The sequence below is a fragment of the Bos grunniens genome, chromosome 11 (assembly GCF_055505025.1).
Source record: "Bos grunniens cultivar Pamir isolate PY7600 chromosome 11, Bosgru_T2T1.0, whole genome shotgun sequence".
Classification (NCBI taxonomy): Eukaryota; Metazoa; Chordata; class Mammalia; order Artiodactyla; family Bovidae; genus Bos; species Bos grunniens.
Genome location: NC_141175.1, coordinates 103,480,549 through 103,496,842, shown reverse-complemented (window position 1 = coordinate 103,496,842; position 16,294 = coordinate 103,480,549). Strand labels below are relative to the sequence as shown.

At 46.9% G+C, this 16,294-nt stretch overlaps 1 protein-coding gene across 1 annotated transcript in view; it reads right to left on the bottom strand.

Annotated features, from left to right (window-relative positions):
* Nucleotides 1–14,330, bottom strand: part of MGAT4A (alpha-1,3-mannosyl-glycoprotein 4-beta-N-acetylglucosaminyltransferase A) — a 176,571-nt gene extending 162,241 nt beyond the window's left edge. Inside the window, exon 1 of the mRNA XM_086328066.1 lies at nt 14,243–14,330. Within this exon, the coding sequence (XP_086184192.1) occupies nt 14,243–14,306 (64 nt within the window). The 5' untranslated portion in view covers nt 14,307–14,330. The remainder of the gene's footprint in view (nt 1–14,242) is intronic.
* Nucleotides 14,331–16,294: the final 1,964 nt, after the last annotated feature.

Sequence of the window (16,294 nt, the reverse complement as noted above, 5' to 3'; positions counted from 1 at the left end):
ATGGTACACTGCAGTGCCATCTTGGTTGGAAACTGGAAATACCATCCAGTATAAATCATAAAAGGTCTTTAGGAACACACCCCCAACATCAAATGCAATTCTGTTGTCCTTGCTCCTATGGGCAGCATGTCACCCAACTTCACTATAATCATTAGGACAATTTCATTGCAAGTGATAGAACCCAGTTTCCCTGGTGGCTCAGATTGTAAAGAATCCACCTGCAATGTGGGAGACCTGGGTTCAATCCCTGAGTTAGGAAGATCCCCTGGAGGAGGGCATGGCAACCCACTCCAGTATTTTTGCCTGGAGAATCCCATGGACAGAGGAGCCTGGTGGGCTATAGTCCATAGCGTCGCAAAGAGTCGGACATGACTGAGCGACTAAACACAGCAACAGGTAGAACCCAATTAGAAGAAAATTTAGCAGAAAGTGGGGCTTGGGGGAAGATTGCTAGGTCACAAGCTGTGGGAGATGAGCCTCAGAAACAGCAAGACACAAACACCCCCAGGATGTTGGGGTCCCTGCTGGCTCCGCATCTCCCCAAATGCAACTCCGTCTTCCTGCTAACAACACGCCCGCCGCCAACTAGAGTCCTAGGTTACAATTTCCTCCACTGGGAAAGACACTCATTCTTTCTGATTTCCAGTTTCAAAATTCCAGAAAGGGAGGTGCCGGGGTCCAGCCCCGGTGGATCCAGGGAATCCGAAGCGGGGACGGCGTCGGCGAGGATCAGGAAACAACTGCTTAATTAAACTTTAATTAAGGATATAAAGAGTAATAGAATAAGGATAGCTCAGTGAGGAAATTCAGTGGAGAAAAAAGGCTGAATAATTCAGCCAGAAGGTGAGAGAAAGAACGACATGGGGAGACCAAGTTTCGGTGAACAAGGCCCGCACTTTATTTTCCAAAGTAGTTTTTATACCTTAAGTTGTGCATAGAGGATAATGGGGGAAGGGGTAGAGTCATGCAGCAAGCCAGGCTTTCTTCCTGCAAACTTATCATATGCAAAAGCTTAGGTGATTTGCATCATCTTCTGGCCCAGAGGCCTGTTAACATTTTAAGACCCTTTCTTCAGAAAACTTATTTTTCTCTAAAGGTGATAAATCAAGCACCACCCTCCAAAAGCATTAGATAAAGTTGCATTCCTACAGGGCAAAGGTGTGGTGGGCTATAACAAGAAAAAGAATTAACTCAAGGGTCCAAGGTTACAAACATTAAAGCTACTATTTACACCAATTATATTAATCAATACACTGCCAGGGACACAGCAGGTAAGGGATATGGAGACTTAGCAGCAAACATTGGCCCAACAAGTGAAAATCCCTTCACCAATACAATTTCTAATCAATCTTTTAACTGCTCAAAGGAATCTGTATTTAGACAGTTTAGAACATCTCATGCCTCTCACAGTTTGGAGGCTCTGAGCAATTACATGTGGCCGGAAAAACCTATTCAGGCAGGCTAGAGGACTTCCAAGGGAGTTTGTAGGTTGAAACACTGTCACACCCAGGAATTATTAACTGGAGCTGTAAGCTAACTCTTTTTTCAGAGAGAGGTAGTGGTGGACAGCCCTCCGTAAAGTCAGAGGTGTAGATGAAAGCACAAAGCAGAAAGTAGGCAGACTCTGGTTTTGGGGGTAGATTGCTCGAGAATTTCCAGGGAGACTCCTGAGGCTTGATCCCGCCTTTGCGTATGCCAAGCCTCCTTCCTCATGACCTTTGCCACGGGCGGAGCTCGCTCCCCGCAGGGAGGGGTCATGACTCCCCTCTGGCCGGGTGTCCATTGCTGTCCATTTGTTGGTGGCTGGGAGGCAGGTTTTCCAAAGACCTGCTCCTGAGTTATGGTGAGGATAGGATGGGCGTGAGGGGCAAGAACAGGGAGCCCCTGGTGATGGGGCCACATTCACTTTGGGGAAATTTAGATTTTCTTATTAAACGCCAAGGTATAGGATTGTGTTGTTCTGTAGGACCCTTTCTCCAGGGCAGCCTCTCTGGGGACTAGGGTTAGAAGAACAGAAGCCACAGCCCCCAGCCACTGTACCCTTGGAGGTTTATGCACAGAGAGCCTGGGATGCCTCAAACAGGAGACTATCACACACCATAGGCTATACACTGACACTCAAACCTTGGGAAGCTACGAGTGCCCAGAACACAAAACGTTAAGACGTCAAGATGTGCCTGGCATCAGAACATGTGGACCATGCAGTGCACCCTAAGGCAGAACTCAACAAGTGCGAGATGAAGCCCAGTTACAAAGTGTGGGGCAGCAAAAGTGTCCCCAAACACCAAAGGCAAGCCAGTGTATGTCGCTCAACACAGAACAGGGAGGCAAAAATGTGTGCCTATAGACATGAGACACAGTCTCTGAATGTCCTGTATCCTCAACAGTGGGCATCCGGCTGCTCCTCTGTTCCCCGCAGAGAATTTTGAAATCTTTATGTTGGCATTATTAGCTGCAGAAATCTCAGAAAATCCCACAGGCTTCAAGACTGGGTAGATAAAACTTTTTTAAAAACTTATATTATGAGGGCATTTATTTTTATTGATATATTTGCAATGTTGTGTCGGTTGCCACTGTATAGCAAAGTGATTCCATTATATGTACGCATAATTCATTTTTATATTCTTTTCCTTTATGGTTTATCACAGGATATTGGATTTACTCCCTTGTACAGTAGGACCTAATGCTGTTATTGACTAAGTTGTGTCTTTTTCTTTGCGACCCCGTGGACTGTAGGACGCCAGGCTCTCCTGTCCATGGGATTTCCCAGAGAATACTGGAGTGGGTTGTCATTTCCTTCTCCAGGGGATCTTCCCGACCCAGGGATGAGACCCACATCTCTGGCATTGGCAGGCGGGTTCTTTACCATTGAGCCCCCTTGGGAAGCAAAATCAGCTGTATGTATACGAAAAACTCTTAAACAACAGATTCTGTGTGTGCTGGATCTCAGTGGACAGCAGTGTAACTTTACACTTTGTATCATGTTTCTTCTACCAAGTAGGAGTATTTTACAGGAAATTGTTCTTCCTGTGTTGCTACCAGTAGACACGCTGTGGCAGAGCCCAGTCTGATCCCTGCCATCAGCACGGTTACGAGTGCTCCTGGTGCGACCCCAGAGTACAGGCCTGGTGGACAAGCTGCCGCATGCCTGGGTTTCCACGCGAGTAGACGCTAACGTTGCTTCACCCAGCGTTTCTCAGTTCATTTCCTGAAAAGACAGCTGTCTTCTTCCAGTTCCTTAAAAAGTGCTTTAGTATCTTTTAAAAAATACTCATTTATATTTACGCATTTGACCGCACTGGTCTCAGCTGCAGCACACAGCGCCTTCAGTCTTCGCCGTGACACGCAGGATCCTTAGCTGTGCCCCGTGAACTTGTGGTTGTGCCATACGGGACGTAGTTCCCTGACCAGCGATCGAGCCCAGGTCCCCTGTACTGGGAGCGCGGAGTCTTTGCCCCTGGAAGTCCCACAAGTGCTTTAGTATCTTCTCCAGCTGTCTTGTAGTTCTCAAAATGTCAACTTCGTCAATAAAGAAATGGTCTGGATCTGCTCTCTATGGACAGTAAGTCAATTTGTGACTTTACTGATACTACAGAAACAAATAAATAAAAAATAAATGGCCTGTTAGACTCAAAAGAGCCAGGGATGTCACTGAATTCTACCTGAAGCTTCTGGTTACTTGAGGGTAACCAGATGGGATCTGTCATCAAAGACAAAGTACTGGGCTGAGTCGGGGAGAGCGGGAGGGAGCAGTGGGCCCCCACCACAGAACACGTCCCGGAAAAGGGAGAACGTCCCCACAGATGGTGGGACCTGGGAGCAGGAGGGGTGGAGGATGCTAGGAGGTGAGTCGGGTGCGCATTAACTGTTTAGTGCTGCCTTACACCGAAGGAGAGGCCTTCTGGACTCTACCCTGGAATTCCTCCCTTTTTCTCTGCTAAACTCCTGCCATCTTGGCAATGACCTGGCTTCGAAAGAGAGAAAATGCTGTCTTAGAGATGAAGGCATGTAGTCAGTAGACAGTCATTACTGACTCCTGTTCACGCTGCCTTTCCTTTCGAGGTGTCTGGAGGCCTTTGAGAAATGCGGAGAAGACACAGAAAGCAATGATGAAGAAGAAAAAGAACCTGGAGCACAGAGTCTGGGATACCAGAGCAGTAAACTGGTGACTAAGGTTGAAGATCATAATTGATATAAATGCTACACGTTATGCAAAGAATGATGCGGTGTAAGAGAGGACAAAAGAGAATATGGGAGAAACAGTGATGTCCCTTCCTGTGAAAGGCTATCTTTACATAGGGAAACAAATAAGATCAGAGATTATAAACAGTCTAGTTGAACTGGACCAATGGAAGGATTCATTCAGCACTTAAATTTAAAAACTAGGAGATTTCCACATTAAAATCTGGGAATCCAGCTTCTTGTGAAAAATCAGAAGATGCAATAACCCAAGACATGCGCCCTCAGGAGGCAACAATCTGTGCTGGGTCTGCAAGGAGCATTCCGGAAGGATGGGACAGGCAATCTCCTCTTGGACATTCCCCAACACTCCCTATCATCTTACTCCTTTTTAAAAAATAAAATTTATTTATTTATGGCTGTGCTGGCTCTTCACTGCAATGCACAGGCTTCTCATTGTGGTGGCTTCTTTTGTCGTAGAGAATGGGCTCTAGGAACGAGGGCTCAGTAGTTGTGGCATATGGGCTTAGCTGCTCTGTGACATGTGGAATCTTCCCTGAGCAGGGATTGAACCCATGTCCCTTGCACTGGCAGGCAGCTTCTTAGCCACTGGACCACTAGGCAAGTCTCTCATCTTACTCTTTACCACTGTGACTTCTGGGCCCCTATAGCACATGAATTTGTTATTCCTGACTAGGACATCTGAAACATTAGATGAACAATTAGAGGATGATTCTGTACCTGCAACAAAAGGCCACTTATGCAGTCCAGCCTCCACTGCGTTCTCATGGCAAGAGGAGCACCATAAATCAATTCCAGACATTATCACCATTATCAGGGGGTATCGGGCTGGCCACTGAATGAATCCGTCTGTCTCTGGCAGTTGGACAAGGAAGCCTAGTTGCACTGGCCAGCCTTGCACTGTGGGCCCCCTTGGAGGACAGAGTGGATTTTAGGATGGATGGTGTGTCGACCCTGTACACCGCGGCTCAGCTCCGGAGGGGCAGAAGAGGAAGTCGGGGTCCTGTCCTGACATCAGCCTTCAACACAAGGGTGCCGTGGGGAATGCATGAATAATTTACGTCACAGCCAGACCACGCTCAGCAAGCTTCAGTGGCAACGAATCAGCCTTGTCTGCACTTCCTGTCTGTACGTCAGTGTCTTTTCCACCTCGTGTCTCTGGCGAGCTTATGAATGGGTGTATTCTCTGATGCCTCTGCTGTCGGACAGGCAGTCTCAGGATCCTGGCCTGAGCTTCCAATTTCTGACTTGCCGTTTACAAACTGTACATTATAAGATTTCTAATAACACATGACTTTAAAACACATGACTTTAAAACTGCCTCTGCTAAAGAGGAGTCTGGATGGAAGTGGAGAAACAGTGGTTCTTTTAGCGTTTCTGAACATGTGTGCACGTGGGGATCAGGAGACCTGGGTGTTCTGGTGGGAGAAAGTGGGGTGGGGAGTTCGGTGGGAGGAAAGCAAACATTTCAAGAACGTTCTCTGACTTGGGCACGTTACATGTGTTTTCATTGCTTATAGCACTTTATAGTGGTGATGGACAGGGAAGCCTGGCGTGCTGCAGTCCATGTGGTCGCAAAGAGTCAGACACGATTGAGTGACTGAACTGACTGATAGCCTTTTACAGATGAAGAAACAGGTTCCTCCAATGTGAATCCCTAGAAACAGAATGTGCATCACATTTGCAACTTCAGATTTTCCACAACAAGGACCTAATCTGTAATGAGCTACATGGGAAAATAATCTCAAAAAGAATGAATACACACGTATGTATAACCAAGTCATCTCACTGCACACCTGAAACTAACACAACATTGTAAATCAACTACATCACAGCATAAAATATAAATTTTTTTTCCAGTAAGCACGTTTTCAGAAGGTAAAAACAAAAGTAAAATGAGTTTTGATGATGTATTTTATTTCACTCAAAACTCCAAAATAATTCATTTAAATATGCATATACTAAGTCATTTCAGTCATGTCCAACTCTTTGTGACCCCATGGACTATCACCCCTCCAGGCTCCTCTGTCCATGGGATTTCCCAGGATTTTCCAGTATTCTTACTGGAGTGGGTTGCCATGCCCTCCTCCAGGGGATCTTCCCAACCCAGGGAGGGAACCCGTGTTTCTTACATTTCTTGCATTAGGAGGCAGGTTCTTTACCACTAGCACCAGCTGGGAAGTCCCTTTAAATATATAGTTAGTGTGAAAAGTTATGACTGGAATATTTCGCTTTATTTTTTCAGATGAACTCTTTGAAGTTCAAGATGGAGCTCACATTTAGGGCACCTTTCAGTGCGGACCGGCCACAGGAAAAGCGCTTAAAAGCCACGTGTGCAGCAGCACGGAACTCTTTATGCAACAGTACAGTCCTGGGCAGGAGGGTGCACTCAAAGCCGTGCGACCTTGAGCAAATTGCTTAATGTCTCGGGCTTCCTGTTCCCTTATCATAAAGCCTGAAGGATAGTAGTTGGACTTTGCCCAGCTCGCGCCTGTATGCTCAGTCCCTCCTGGTTTTATGACAACAGATTAGCAGGACACAGTGGTCACTGTGTCACAGAGGCAGGGAAAGCACAGGTGCAGACAAATGGCAAAATGACTTACGTGACGTAATTCCCAGTCGTATCTGAAATTTAGGTGCCACAGTTTGTGAAAGGCAGTTTTCACAACATGTGGACAGTGGGTCACGCCTAAGAGCACTTGAAGCCTGGTCAGCCCTCCACCCCTCGGTGCCCCAGGGGGCTTCCAACAACTGTCAACTGGCCTTTACCGGAACAGGAGGGTACTGTCACCGCCAGCCATAAGCATTTTCTATGAGACACTGGGGAGATGACAATCTGCTTTAACCTCATCACAGGACTCTGTACTTCTCTGAGATTCGTGTGTTGATATTTGTTGACGATGATGACTTGCCAAAGCAAGAAGGCGTGTGCAAAAACGCTGCAGGCAGGCTGCTTGAACAGCTTTCCTGTTTTATTCAGACCAATCAGGCTGAATTTCTAATAAGAGTATTCAAAGAATTGGTGCTAGTTAGCCAAAATCTCGGCCTTCCCAGGTGGTGCTAGCGGTGAGAAATCACCTGGCAATGCAGGAGATGCAAGAGACGCGGCTTTGATCTTGGGTCAGGAAGATCCCCTGGAGGCGGGCACGGCAGCCCACTCCCGTGTTCTTGCCTGGAGAATCCCATGGACAGAGGAGCCTGGCGGGCTACAGGCCATGGGGTCGTAAAGAGTTGGACAAGACTGAAGCGACTCAGCACAGCACACAGTGCAAAATCTTAGCTAGAGAGTTAACTAGGACGAGAATTTATGAAAAACAGAATATCTTTGTTAACCAAAGGGGAAGTTTATTCTGATAAAATCAGGTTGCTAAGGTACAGATTAAGATGCAACTTAAAATTATCACAAGAAGGGACTTTGCTGGCGGCCTAGCGGTTAGGACTGTGCCTCCACTAGAGGGGGCCTGGGTTTGGTCCCTGGTCAGGGAACTAAAATCCCACACGCCACTCAGTGCAAGCCAGAAAAAAATCTTTTTAAATTATCACAAGAAGAAATCGCACAGAAGTGAGGAGAACTTGCCTTTGGACCAAACAAATTCCCTCACGTCTTGGTTTTCCCACCTTTTTCACTGTGACTTTGTTTCCTTACTTTTAAAATGGGAAAATATATACCTTCCAGAGATAAGGGGTGAAGTTAGACTCTTAGCATGATAAATGTTAGCTCCTCTTTTATCTATATTACTGAGAAAAATGAGGTGAAACAGTTAAGAAAAAAAGGCAAAGATTTTGGTGGTTTTGAGTGCTTTTGCCTTTTTCTGGCTTAATTTCTTTGAATAAAAGAAATAATTGTTTCTCTGATTAGGAAAGTAACACGTTGATTGTTGGATACTTAGAAAATACAGAAACATGTATTTTTTAAATGACCAGTAATTCTACCACCACCCAGAGATAAATACTGTTAATACTTTTGGTTCTGTCATAAGCATGCCTACATGCAAACATTTTTATTTCTCTGTACAAAACTGGAATATTACAAAAAATGTTATAGCCCAATTTTCACTTGTATACTTTTATTTTTAAAAAATTCTTAAAAGTTTTGGAATTTCTCTTATTTTAAAAATATTGTGTGAGAAATGACTTAATAGTTACATAATATTTCACTATTGGGTGCACCATATTTTATTTAGCCCTATTTTTGGAAAAGTAGGCTGTTTCCAAGATTTTCAGTATAGAAAGTCTGCATGATATTCTTGCACACAAATTTGGGTGCACATCTGTTGATGTCTTTAGGATAAATTCCTAGGAGTGGAATGAAAAATTCTAAGGGCTTTTAAGAGGCCCTGACACATTACTGGGCTCCCCTGGTGGTTCTCCAGTCTTCTTGCTGGGAAAATCCCATGGACAGAGGAGCCTGCAAGACTACAGTCTTGGGGTCACAAAGAGCCAGACGTGACTGAGCGATTGAGCAGCAGCAGCAGCAGACACACCACTAAATCACCCTCTGAAAGGATGTAACGACTGACAATGGCTCTCCCGTGGGCGAAAGATCATTCTTGCACCGTCTGGCTCCAGACCCAAATGATCAACTCCAATTTGAAAGCAATAGATTGTGAATGGATGGGTTGTAGGTATGTATAGGAGTTCTAGCTTTCTCTGAGGCTTGATATATGATTTCCCAACTTTTGGAATTGGGATGCAGGGCTCAGAAAACTGAGAGTGGGCCAGTTTCCAGAGATGAGAACTTCACTGAGAATGGGAAGCACTCGTCAGCTCTGGGATCAAATATAGTATTGTACTAAGAATGAGGAAGGTCCATACAAATGGCAAGATGCTGGGTGGGTTCAAATTCTCTAAGGGGAACACGTTCACTCTAGACGACTTCCACCCTTGGCGGATGAGGCTTCTGGCTGTATGCCAGCTGTAATCAGCTAGAAACAGAGCAGCCCAGAAAAACAGAAAACCAGGCTGGGGGGCGCAGCTGGAAGACAAGGACCTGGGGGCCAGAGGAGCCAGGAGAGGAGCTCAGGGCGGGAAAAGCTATGAGGAGGAGGGACTGGGTCTGCGGTACAGCCACACCAAGAGTCTGCTGGAGACTAATGACAAGCTTTCCACCTTTATTCAACATAGTTTTGGGAACGTCCCTGGTGGTCCAGTGGTTAAGAATCCACCTTGCAATCAGGGGATGTGGGTTTGATCCCTGGTTGGAAGCTAAGATTCCCACAAGCCACGGAGCAACTAAGCCCACAGAGCAGCAATTACTGAGCCTGTGCACTCTGGAGCCCACGTGCTGGAATGAAAGATCCTGCATGCTGCAACCAAGACCCAACACAGCCAAATAAAGAAATATATATTTTAAAAAACACATAGTTTTGGAAGTCCTAGCCACAGCAATCGGAGATGAAAAAGAAATAAAAGGAATTCAAGTGGGAAAAGAACAAGTAAAAATGTCATTGTTTGCAGATGACATGATACTATACACAGAAAAATCCGAATACGTAGAAAATCCTAAAGATGCTACCAGGAAACTATTAGAGCTCATCAATGAATCCTGTAAACTTAGAGGATACAAAGTTACTACACAGAAATCTCTTGCATTTCTATGCACTAACAGTGAAAGATCAGAAAGAGAAATGAAAGAAACAATGCCATTTACCATCACATCAAAATAAATATACCTAAGGAGACAAACGACCTGTACTCTGAAAACTATAAGACGCTGATGAAAGAAATAACTAATTATATTTTATATTGTAGTATAATTGCTTTACAATGTTGTGTTCATTTCTGCTGTACAAGTAAGTGAAACAGCTATTGGTATACATGTGTCCCCTCCCTCTTGGACCTCCCCCCCACCCCTCTAGGTCATTCCAGAGCACTGAGCTGAGCTCCCTGTGCTCCCACGAGCTTCCCACTAGCTAGCTATTTCACAGCTGGTAGTGTATGCATGTCAATCCTAATCTCCCAACTCATTCCACCCTCTCCTCCCCCTCCCCCAGGGGGTATCCACACACCCATTCTCTACATCTGTGTCTCTATTCCTGCCCTGGAACTACATTCACCCGTACAATTTTTCTAGATTCCACCTACATGCATTAATACACAACACTGTATGTGAAGCACATCTTGACAAAGCTGTACTTAAAAAAAAAACAACAAAAAACAGCTTGGCAATGTTCTGAGGAGAGAAAAAGACAACATCTGAACGAGGTTAAGGAGGGTGGGAGGGTAGGGTGGGGAGGGGGGCCGGGGGAGGAGCCAGCCGTGCTAAGATCCCCCTCCTCTCTGAAGCATCCTTTGCCCCCTGAGATCCTGCTGGGCACCATCTCCTGTCTCCTTGCCTTCCTGTCCCTGTGCTTGCCTGAGACAGTTCCATGGAATCAGATATTTCCTATTGGCTCTGGTTCTGGAAACTGCAGAGTTGTTCAAAGCCAGGCTCAGAAGTCAGAAAGACCTGGGTTTCAGGAAGGGTTGTGACACCATCACTGTGATATTGGACACATTTGGTACCCTCTCTAAGCCTGTCTTAAGATTGGGGTAATATCTATTTCAAAGAGTTGTTTTGAGGCTTAAATGAGGTAAAGCTCAGAAGGTTGCTTGGGAAGAAGAGAGCAGACAGGATCTAAGGAAAATGTCATCACGGAGGAAGCCAGAGTCCTCAGAACATGGCCTCACTGGTACTTATTTTGGCCACTTGGTTGTGTTTAGATGGGTAAGGACATGAGTGTCCGCAGATGTTCCTGCCAAGTGAAGTGTTGCTCAATTACCAGCTTCCCTTAAACAGAGGAAGAGGGAAAGCATAAACAGTAGCTGAGCATTTACTATATGCCAAGGCTTAAAACTCAACATTAAAAAAAAAAACTAAGATCATGGCACACAGTCCCATCACTTCATGGCAAAGAGATGGGGAAAAAGTGGAAGCAGTGATAGATTTTATTTACCTGGGCTCCAAAATCACTACAGACAATGACTGCAGCCATGAAATGAAAAGAAGCCTGCTCCTTGGAAGGAAAGCTATGGCAAACCTAGACAGTGTATTAAAAAGCAGAGACGTCACTTGGCTGACACACGTCTGTATGGTCAAAGCTATGGTTTTTCCAGTAGTTATGTAAGAATGTGAAAGTTGGCCCATAAAGAAGGCTGAGTGCTGAAGAATTGATGCTTTTGAATTGTGGTGCTAGAGAAGACTCTCGAGAGTCCCTTGGACTTCACAGAGAGCAAAGGAGTCCATCCTAAAGGAAATCAGTCCTGAATACTCATTGGAAGGACTGATGTTGAAGCTGAAGCTCCAATACTTTGGCCACCTGATGCAAACAGCCAAGAGACTGGGAAAGACCCTGATGTTGGGAAAGGTGGAGGGCAGAAGGAGAAGGGGGTAGGCAGAGGATGAGATGGTTAGATAGCATCACTGACTCAATGCACATAAATCTGAGCAAACTCTGGGAGAGTGGAGGACAGAGTAGCCTGGTGTGCTGCAGTCCAGGGGGTCATAAAGAGTAGGACGCGACTTAGTGACTGAACAACAAAAGGGCTTGACGTTCAGTATCTCATTTGCTACTTATAACAATAGCTCGAAGTCACAGATGAGGAAACCAAGACTCGCACAGCTAATCATTACAACAAGGCCACTAAACACTCTTACAATGTGTGCAAATCATCTACTAACTCGTCGGATCCTCACTATCCTAGAAGGAAGTGTCATATTGTGATTTATAAGAAGTAGATAACTGGTCTTGTCCCTGGGAGCACAGAGCTGAGCGTTGAGAGTGAAGGTGTCGTGTCTTTTGTTATGTTAATGAGCTGTTCAGTTTTGGATGAGAGGGAGACCCAACGAGGGCCTCTCCCTGCTCCATAGTTACGAAACACGCTTAGGGAGAACTGAACTCCGTGCTAATTTAACAGTTATTAATAATTTATAACACTTGTTCCTCAAGGATTGTTTTTCCACGGTGCTCAAAGCTCAAGAATTAGAAGATAATAAAATTTTAGCATTAAGATAAAACTGGGTTAAGAGCTTTTCTGCCTCCATTTTAGGTTATAAAGTAATAAACAAAGATGCCCCTGCAGGCTCCCATGTGCAAAACTCTAATGCAACCACGTAAGTCAAGAAAAAAGTAATAAACAAATTAGAAGAAAATGACCATCTGGTACACATGAATAGATGATTAGAGTAATAGGCCCACATGAAGAATGGGAACGGGACAGGACGGGGCTCGTGTCCAGCGCCAGCTCCGTCGCCTGCAGGGACGTTTGACCTGCAGGCCTGGCTTCACCCTTTCAGCAGGTGCCCAGTGGGCAGCTGTGACTTGACACCGGCTGGGCTAATCTCACCAAAATCAAGGAGACGCCTTCCGTGTGTGGTCCTCACCCACCTTCCTGCCCTTCCCCTCTTTTAAAACAATTCCAGGGACTTCCCTGGGGGTCCAGTGGTTAAGAATCCACTCTGCAATGCAGGACATGCAGGATTGATCCCTAGTCGGATAACTGAGATCCCACATTCCACAGGGCCACTGTGCCTGCCTGTCGCACCTAGAGAGCGCATGTGTCGGAACAGGAGATTCTGCATGAGGCAACGACGATCCCACGCACTGCGACTAAGACCCAACGCAGCCAAATAAGTGTTCTTTTAAAACTTGTACAATTAAAAACAAAATTCCATTAAAAAAAAAAAAGGTAAAATGGAAATGCTTTGACTGTCTGGGGCTTCCCTGGGACTCAGTGGTAAAGAACCTGCCTGAAATGCAGGAGACCTGGGTTTGATTCCTGGGTCAGGAAGATCCCCTGGAGAAAGAAACAGCAACCCACTCCGGTATTCTTGCCTGGGAAATCCCATGGACAGAGGAGCCTGGTGGGCTACAGTCCATGTGGTCACCTGCCCAGCCTTTCCTACTTAGAGGCTCTCGTGCTGGTGATGCTGGCGGTCTCTTGGCTCTGCTTCTGTTTTCTCTGAAGTGAAGTGATCAGTCTCTCAGTCGTGTCTGACTCTGCAACCCCATGCACTGTAGGCTGGCAGGCTCCTCTGTCCATGGGATTGGGGATCTTCCCAACCCAGGGATCAAATCCAAATCTCTGGCATTAGCAGGTGGATTCTTTAATGCTGAGCCACCAGAGAAGCCCTAATTGAAATGCTTGCACCTGGACAAACACTCATTTCCTTGAGCAACAGAATACAAAGAAACTATAAGGAACTAAAAATAACTTAGCAGAGTCAGGGAAATTATGAACCATAAGATACAAAAAGGCCACAAACTAACTGCCAACTCTGAGCAAAAGCAGGATCCTGGGCATGCCCCCCTGCACACAGCACCACCAAGGGGGCGGGCAGACCCTCTCAGCCACCCCTCCAGCTGGACCCACTGAGCCACAGCCACGCTCACCCCATTTAAGGGACAGCCCACCCCCACTCAGGCAGCAAGCAAGGGCACCTGTTACTTGTTTTGCTACCTTGTACTGTAGCCCTGAGCCTCAATAAAGCCTTGCCTGAATTCCTCTAGGGGCCCACTTATCAATTTCTAATGATTAAAGAATCTAAGGTAATGTGGGAGACTGGGTTCAAGCCCTGGGTTGGGAAGATCCCCTGGAGAAGAGAATGGCAACCCACTCCAGTATTCTTGCCTGGAGAATCCCCATGGACAGAAGAGCCTGGCGGCCTACAGTCCATGGGGTCCCCAAAGAGTCGGACGCCACTGAGCAACTAAAACTTACAGAGAGTCCAAGAATCCAGATTGGTAACAAAACAAAAGCACCATACCACGGGCTTCCAGTTTGTAACCCCCCTGTGACCTGGCATCAGCATTTCCTTTTATTTCCTCTAGAGCCGGGGCCGCCAACCCCTGGTCTGTGCCTTGTTAGTCCCTTTCCATCGCTCCTCATCTGCTGGCATTACCCCCTAAGCCGCTCACCACCTCCCCCACTTGCCCCCCCGCGCCGTGGAAAAATTGTCTTCCATGAACTCAGTCCCTGGGGCCCAAAAGCTTCGGAACCCCTGTCCTAGAGTGCTCCCCGCAACGCTGGAATTGTTTCTTCCCGGGGTGCCTGTCTTCCTCACCAGAATGCAGGACAAGGTCCAAGCCTATCTCCGTCACCACGTCTGCAGCGCAGGGCCCGCGCATCAGACCCTGTCAAAAGGCAGCGCTCTGAACGCCCATGAGCACATCCGTCTCCCCAGCTTTCCGCCCAGCCCAGGTGGTACGCGTCCTCCCCTGCCTTCTCAGCTGTTCCTATTTATCCATCCCCGCGGGCCTTGCATCCCCTTGCTCTGCTCTGCACCTCCCAGCACTTCGGTTTCTAAGCTGAGCTGGTTTGGATCCATGGCTCTAGGCTTCTGTCCTGTTCGGCTTCTTTGTGCAAGCAGCTGACTTCAGAGAAAAGTGGAAGTGCACAGGAAAAAAAAAGCCTCATTGTCTCACCATGAAGCCCACAAATCTGCCTGAGTGTGCTGTCCTTTCCTCCTTTCTGTCTGCCAAGATGACAGCCTCACCCTCTTTCTCCATAGTGTGCTGGAAGATGTCTAACAACTGGCTCTCTGGGGCTATTGAAAGCTCTGATGTGTAAAGGTCCCTGATTTCTGTGGTGTCAATACTCCCATCACGGCCAGCTTCAAGCTCCCAACTTGCTATCTCTAAATGCAGAGATGGAAGAGAGGCACAGCAAGGTGTCATCCGTGTTATTCTCAGCCTATGGACATAGTGACTTCCTAGTGGCTCAGGGTAAAGAATCTGCCTGCCAGTACAGGAGATGGGGGATCCTGGGCTAGGAAGATTCCCCGTAGAAGGAAATGGTAGCCTACTCCAGAATCTGTCCAGGAGAATCCCGTGGACAGAGGAGCCTGGTGGGCTATAGTCCATGGGGTTGCAAAGAGTTGGACACGACTGAGCAACTGAGCATGCAGCATGCAATCTATGCTCCGACTCTCTGGACACAGTCTGGGTATCCTAGAATTCACTTCGATCCCATCACTATCTCCCTGGAGCTAGAGTCACAGCCCTCAAGTTCAGGGCTCAACTCCTCAAAACTGCCTCCAATTAGACTCCAGTTACCAGTCACAGGCCTGCTGCGCTTCCGACGTACTAGCCATCAATCAGGGGTTCCCACGACTGCCTCCTCAGGGTCATCAGAGTGCTAGACTGACTCCGCAGATCTCAGGGAAACAGTTTCCATATATTTGCCAGTTTCCTATAAAGGATACAACTCACAACCAGATGGAAGAGATTCCTGGAAAGGGCGTATGTAGAGTGGTGAGGGGAGGCATGCGAGGGGGCACACAGATCTCTCCTGCCTTCTCTTGAACCCCACCCTTCCCTTGGTGTGTTCCCCAACCCGACAGCCTCCAAAACCTGTTGTTAGGGTTTTACGGACATTCCATGTTTGATTAAATCACTGACTATTGGTGACTGAATGCAACCTCCACCCCCTCCTCTCCCTGGCAGTGTGGGGATGAGGTTGAAAGCTCCAATCTTTTTTTTTTTTTGGCTGCATCCCAGGCGGCACGTTAGTTCCCTCACCCAACCAGGAATTGAACTTGTGCCGCCCCGTTCCCTGCATTGGAATTGCCGAGTCTTAGCCACTGGACCCCTAGGGAAGTCCTGAAAGCGCCAGTCTTGAATCTCAAGGTTCATTCCTCTGGCAAACCAGCCCCAAACCTCCAAGAGTCACTTTATCAGCACGAGCTTTGAAGTAGGGCTTGTTCTGAACAACGATAGCTGCTCCTCTTACCCCACCCGGAAGTTGCAAGTGTTTCAGCAGCTCTTGTGCCAGAAACAGTACAAAGATGAAATCCACCTATTTCTTACTATATCACAGTCTTTCAGGGACGATGGCAGGAAGAGCAGATCTGTGCAGGGATGTGGTCTAGAGCTGCAGGTGTTTACTCTACTGGGAGTCTGGAGATGCTGAGGATGTTGATGGGGCCAGAGCAGTGGCCTGGGATGCAGGGACAGAGCTGTCAGCATGTGGACGGTGGTCATGTCATATAGATTAAAACAAAAGCTTTCAGAGGGCTTTCCTGGTGGTCCAAACGTAACTTGTAAATGTATGGTTTCAGTTGTGTTCGGCTCTTGTTGTGTCTGACTCTTAGCGTCCTCATGGACTGCAGCCCTCC